This window comes from Vigna umbellata, chromosome 1, assembly GCF_029865625.1.
Source record: "Vigna umbellata cultivar VRB3 chromosome 1, Vumbellata_1.0, whole genome shotgun sequence".
Taxonomy (NCBI): domain Eukaryota; kingdom Viridiplantae; phylum Streptophyta; class Magnoliopsida; order Fabales; family Fabaceae; genus Vigna; species Vigna umbellata.
In genome coordinates, this window is record NC_142165.1 from 68,990,124 (window position 1) to 68,997,306 (window position 7,183).

The following is a 7,183-nucleotide window of genomic DNA, read 5'->3' on the forward strand; positions in this document are numbered from 1 at the left end:
ATTTTTTTAGGATTTCATAAGATAATAAATTAATAAAATAAAATTAGGTGGGTTAGGTTTAACCTGGATGAGCCAGGTTGAAAATTGACCCGCATAAAAAAATACATTTTTTTCAAATTCAATCCGATCTGAATCCGTGGTGAACCAGCCCGCGGGTTGTAACCCAATTTGACATCTCTAGTTATTTGACATTATCTTTTACTATCTTTAATTATTTATTTTTCTTTAAAACTACAAAAATTAACTTTTGTTAATAATATTTTATTTTTATAAAAATTATTAAATGATGAAAAAGAATTTTTTTTTCCGTTTTAGAACGATGGTGCTGAAAATTTGGTTGCCATAACCAAATAATCAAAAAAAGATTTATTTTAAAATCTCTAAAAAATGAAAAAAAAGAGAAAGAGAAAAGTAGTCATATTTCATTAACCTAACAAAATCAAGATAAGATAAAATTAGCATATAAAGACTTTAAAAGATAATCATTACTAGCTAATTTTACATTGTGTAATATAAGCCTACTTGCTTTTTCTACAGATCGACATTTATAGTATAATAACGAACGTGGCCTAAGCCTCCCATCATTTTAATTTACAAAAAGAAGGCCTCTAAACACGAAAGCAGAAACAAGAAAAACTTCTGTTCCAAGCTTTAAAATTTTTTCCTTGGATTTGATCTTAAAAGCACGAAAAACTTTTGTTTTTCAGAAATTTGTAACCCCCAATCTAAAGAAACTAGAGAAAGAGTTGGGACTGCAAGAGTTCATAATAGTTAGCAGTTTCATCTTCAAACTCCAACAACCCATCACAAATAGAAGAAAGCATGTCTCCAGCGTTGAAGCCAGGATCTTCTTCCCCAAGATCGAGAAACCCATCAGACCCTTTGTTTGGAATCCCGAGCTCATCATCAGAAGCCTGAAGAAGGTGTCTCATGACCATTTCTTTGTCATGTTCCTCCACGATGCCGGTAGAACATGGAGTGGTGGAGGATGAACAGTCCTCCAAATTGTTGCCGGTGGTTGTCTGTTGGGTGAAAAGGGTGTCGGAATCAGAGGAAAAGTTGGTGATTTCTTGTTGGAGGGCAGTGATGAGAGGAGAGAGGTCTTGTGTGGAGTCATCTTCGTCTGATTCAAGGAGGGAGAGTATGTGATTGTATGGTTTGTGCCTCTTTGAGGACTCAAGTAAGTCATCACAATCTAGGGCAAATTCATTCTGTTGTGGTTCTTCTCTTGGCCTCTTTGGTGCCACACTTTCCTCCATTGAATAAGATGAATAAGAAAATGAAGGGAAGAAGGAAGTGGAGTGATGAGAGAGAGAAGGGTGAGGAAAGGCTTATATAGAGTTGAGGGGAGAGAGAAAGTTGTGGTCAAGTAATGGAAAAGAGAAAGCAAATGGGGAATATTACTCGAAAACTTTCTAAAGTGTGTTTCTTGGACTAGGGTAAGAGCAGGAGAAAAACGATTACGGTAATTTCCTTGCACTTGCAATAAATTTAAACTACTCAAACAAAAATACAAAAACAAAATCATTAACCTTTCAACTTGTCTTGGACATTGTTGTATGGTGGGGTCGGGTGTTATACTTAGAATGAGAGATGTTGATATTTTTGTTAACATATTTTTTGTAAGTACTTTTATATATTCAATTCTATTAAAAAATATCAAATTTTATGAGTCTTTTTCTTTAACCATATTTACTAATACTTTTCTCTTTTATTTAATTAATTTAATCAATAATATATATATATATATATATATAAATATTTTAAAAAATATATTACTATTTTTTTATTTTATAAAAGTGATTATTTTTTTTTCTCCTTAAATCATACCTATTTTTTTTTACATATAAATAATGAAGAATTAAATAAATATTATCAAAGACGACGAAAGGACTTTTAAAATTTAAGAGAATAAAAGATTTAAAGTCATTGGAAGCTCTAACTCAAGAGTTTACTTCAAAGAAAAAGAGTGCATCGGTATAAAATTGTAACACGTTTTCGCATTGGATGTAATGTTGATATACCGATTTCAGATACTACAAAATATTGTTTATAATATCTAACGGTTAGATAGGGTAAAACTGTATTATTTCCTTAAAATGTATGTACCACGTTACCACGTTGTAAGAGGAGTTAAGAATGATTTTTTAAAAGTAGAAGTCCATTGCAATAGTTTCTATATATAAAGGAAATTTGTCACTAGTGAGATATTTTACCATTGCATGTCTAAGGCCTATCAACGAATTGTATTTCAGAAGTTGGCAGTGACACTTAAGCGTAGGGTTTATGATTTTATCAATTGTCCAACTTCTCATTATTCCATAAATGAATAGATGAACACAGATATTGTCCAAGTCTTGAAATATTTTGTTAGGACAACGAATATAAGAACAAAAATATGTCTCGTTTACTGAATTTGCGTGTTATTGAACATATTGTAATAATTCAAAAACTCATTTTTCATACTCTTGACTAATATGACTTTCATCCATCCAGCTTTGATCCATAATACTTTTAAAAAGTTTATAAACAATAAAAATGCAAAAAATCACATAAAAAAATAAATATAACTTTCAATAAACATACAAATATGAAATACAAATACAACAAACAACACACAACACACAAAGTACAATAACGAAACTAAAAATCACGTATGGAATAATATATGATTACATTGCAATGTCATTCAAAACCAACACATTAACCATTATAGAAGGGAGTCGATGATACCAATGGACAATGACTTTGATCGCAATGGACCTTAATGGAGAACAAAACACCATATGAATACAAAAGCATAAACAAAACCATAACCACGACTTCAAAAATACATACATTTAGGGTAAATAACACAAAACTGACATTTGTTGTTCCTTAACTTTGTGAACGAAGCAGTTGATTCACTTAAGGGGATGAAATTTCAACTCACGTAAACACATCAATACTACAAGAAAAAACGAAAACAATCGATCAAAACATACAAAATGCGCCAACAAAGTATAAGGAAACACTTTCGCAAGAGTTAAGTGAGTAATAACTAACTTTTGTTCTTGCTCGCACTCGTATTCGAAAACGCAGGTTCGAGCATAAATAAAAATGCAAAGAAACAGTGAGAGTGGGTTACTTTTTACAAATTCTTACAAATTTTTACAAGACATATGACTTCAGAAATAGAGTAATTCTGACGTCTTATAAGTAATTGACGTCAGAATTTAGGGCATATATTACGTCGAAATAAGAGTAATTTTGACGTCTAAATGCTTATTGGGCAAACCAAATGTTTTTACTCAGAGGATGAAATGTTTCATGCATGTATATTGACATCAGAATCCCTATGTTTTCGATGTCAAATTGCTCATTGGGCAAACCAAAAGGTCATGTCTGAGTAGAGGGTGAAATGATTCATACAAACATATAACGTCTAAATATATATTTCCCAATGTTATTTGACATCAAAATTCGCATGTTTCTAACATCAAATTGTTCATTGAGCAGAAAAAAAGGTCTTTTCTACAGAGGTGAAATGATTCATGCAAAACATATAATTTTTGAAGGTTATATTTTGATGTCTAATCAACGTTTAGGGTTAGAAATAACACTTTCCCATTCCTTTCATTTCCTATCCCTTAAAATTTCCCTCTTGAACATATTGAGAGCCAATTTTAGGATTTCTTGGAGACGTCTCTTAAGTTAGCTTTTAGAACATTTGTGTCCTTCAAACCGGATTTTTCTGTTACTAGATTTCAATCAGTTGTTTCATGTTCACAATACATGCACATTAATATAGGAAATAAATAGATTTATTGAATATGAAGGACTTGTTTGAAATCCGGAGACAGGAAAATTCGGTTTGAAGGATAGAAATGTTACGAGAGCTTAATGTACAAGACATCTCCAGAAAAACTTAAAAAATGGCTCAGAATATGGTTCGGAGGCCAACTTTAAAGGATAAAAACAAATAGACGTCAGAAGCTGCACTTTTCCAACGTCGACTTGCTCCATGGACACTATGAGTGTTATTCTTGTGCAATTCCAACAATTATATAACGTTTGAATTCGCATTTTCTAACATCTAAATGATTCAAGGATTTCAAACGACTCCTTCAAGGTCATAAAACCTATGCATAAATATGAAAAGTCTACAAGCAAGAAAAGCATAGATTTTGTGAACATGAAGGAGTTGTTTGAAATCTAATGACCAACTAATTGAAATCCAAATCTGGTAATTTCGATCTTTGGATTTCAATCACTCCTTCAAAGTTTACAAAATGTATGCATAAATGGGATGAGTCGACGAGCAAGAAAATAGTATATTTTGTTAACACAAAGGAGCTAATTGAAATCCAAAGACAAAAAGTTAACCATTTGGAGGATACAAAAGTTGTGAAAGCTCTTTAGGAAAGAGAAACTTTAGTGGATGAGGTATGTCTGTGGTGATATTTATCTTGTTTTAGATGTTGGAATTGGTGTATTCCGATGCTAAATTGCTTCCAAAAACCCAAAAAAAAATTATTCATACATTAATATAACATTTGAAAAGTGGAACTGCAACGTTAATTAACATTGAAATTATTCTTTCTTGACGTTAATTGGTTATATGACGTCGGAATGTGGTATTTTTCGACGTCTATATTTTACAATTATTTACAACAATGCCACATATCAATTTTAATGTGTTTTTGAAGTTGAACGTTAGACGTTGAAATCCTTCTTTTAATAGTGATGAATTTTTATAATTGCACTAGCTTACCTTATTATTTATTGTGTTGTGGTTTGTCCACCTATAATGATCTTATATTATATATGAATAAAGGATAGTGCGGATGAGAAGATGGTAAAACAATAAGCTTATTGATGGTTCTATAGATATTCCTAATTTATTAAGTATTATTTAATTTTCAAAAGTTTAAGTTTTGTAAATACATTTTATATATTTATATACTGGTTTATTCTTTTTATGAAATGCTTTAAATTAGTAGAGTTAATCGTATTGGGTATTAGAGAATCATTTTATTTCCTATATCCTATTAACATTTTTTGGAACTAAATGTTCAATATTGTATCATACGTATACTTTAATACATGTATTAGTATTAGCATATGTATATATTTGTTGAAAATATTTATTTAATATCTTTCTCTAATTCCAATTAGTTTATAAGAAAATTTTTCAATTTTAGAAATATTTTTCGTATAAAGATAAACATATATTTAGTTATTATTTAGATCTGAGAAATCGACATTAAGATAAATTATAAATAGTTGATATTTTATACCATTTTATTATGTAAATAAATAAAATAAAATAAGAAGATTACATAGGCCATGTTAAAATCCTAAAATCCTAAAAATCTCAACACTATTATATAATATTATATATAACTACTAAGGCATGTTGAAATTACTTAATTAAGAAGATTCATATAACAAATACGCAATTAATTTTTCCTTCGAAATGTCCTTTGACAAAAATTAAGTGAATATGGCTTTAAAAAGCATTTCTTTGTAACCATATAAATTATAAGAAAATTATTTATTTTGCGTGTACCTGCATGCTTAGAGAGGGAAGGTTCTGGTGTTTGAGTCAAAATAATAACGTGTGATATTAGTGTATGGCATCGTGGAAATTTGTGTTGGCGATGGAAAGTGAGGTTTTTTGTGAAGTTGTGAACCAACCTATGTTTTGTTTGTTGGTGAAGTGATTGTGGAAAATCATATGGCACTGAGATGACCTAGAACGGAGAAGCATGGATAATGAGGTGTATTTAAAAAAGAGATAAAAAGGTAAAGGAGAGAAACCAACCTATCTTATCTTAGACAAGTCAATATCACACATCACATATACATATTGTGTGAACTAAACTAATATTATACAACAAAACATGAATTTTGCTTCTCCACTCAACCGTGTATGCGCGTAGTGCAAAAGCCAAATAAACTCAACTTAATTAAATATGTTGTTATGTGCAAACACATACACACACATTATATAATTTCTTCTCTAAGAAGGTTTTCTTTGAGCTTAGTTATTCATCTTAGTGCTAAAACTCTCCATATTTGATCAATTCAAGGTTCCTTCTCTAAAGGATTTTGTTTCATGATTCAATACCTCACTTTGTTGTGAAGACACGATTTGAACTTTTATTAACCACCTCTCAACACTTAACATCAATCCTACAAGTCAGTTGCACAGTTATTCTAGTTATGAAAAAAGTGTTTCATTTTCATTGAAAAATCATTAAAGTAATACTTACCTAATTCTCAATACCACATTCTATATTTTTAATCTAAATGGGTCTAATTTATTGAAGATTCAATTCATGCATTTTAAGAATATCAAAAGCATGTGTTTTAATTCAAATAATTTTGACACTTATCACTAATCAAGACCCATCCATAGGTTTGATTTTTTTTCTAAACTTCTTTCTGTCTTCTTGAAGCCTGAATAGAAAGATTCATCCCTCTATAAACCTTCAACCGAGGTTGACATAACTTCCAAATATTCTTTTGTAAAGAAATTGAGAGCGTTGAGAGACAACCAAGCTCTTAGTAAAATTAGAGTGGGAGTAAATCAATACTGTGAAAATCATTTTCACATGCTTCTTCAAGAAAAACAAATTTAATAACACAGTGGCATTTTTTAAAATTTGAAATGACTTTAGGCTTATGTTCTAAAAAAACTGAAGCTATAACCTTATGACTTCATGATATTTTTTATTATTATTTTTTTAAATAATTAAGAGTTTATTAAATAATTTTAGAAAAGATGAGTACTTCATCTTTTATTGGTATTTTGATTATCTCTTTACATAATTAAGATTTTATAGATAAATTTGGAAAGGATATAGGTATTTGAATTATAATTTTGTAGATAATTGAAAATCAGTTAAAATTAAAAGAATACATCAACAAAATCAACAAAATCAATTATTTGATTACTTCAAGAGTACAAATTTTAGGTTCATTCCAATTTGGCCCATTCACCTAACATTATAAAAATCTTTAAATATAAGGCGAGTGTTATTCCCTCCACCACCACCAAATGTTTCCTGCACCAAATGTTGACATCCGTTTACATATTTTAACTTTTTTTATATTTTAGTTTATTATTTTTATTTTAGATTTTATTTTAATAATATTTTTTATTTACGTAATAAATTTTAAAAAACAAAAAGAATTA

At 29.6% G+C, this 7,183-nt stretch overlaps 1 protein-coding gene across 1 annotated transcript; it reads right to left on the reverse strand.

Annotated features, from left to right (window-relative positions):
• Positions 1-463: 463 nt before the first annotated feature.
• LOC124841700 (uncharacterized) lies at positions 464-1,342 on the reverse strand. The gene has a single exon (XM_047318020.2). It carries the CDS (start codon positions 1,257-1,259, stop codon positions 735-737), a length of 525 nt encoding a protein of 174 aa, XP_047173976.1. The 5' UTR covers positions 1,260-1,342; the 3' UTR covers positions 464-734.
• Positions 1,343-7,183: the final 5,841 nt, after the last annotated feature.

Excerpts from the sequence above, each read along its gene's own strand:
- LOC124841700 (XM_047318020.2), bottom strand. The coding sequence starts at position 1,259 with ATGGAGGAAAGTGTGGCACCAAAGAGGCCAAGAGAAGAACCACAACAG.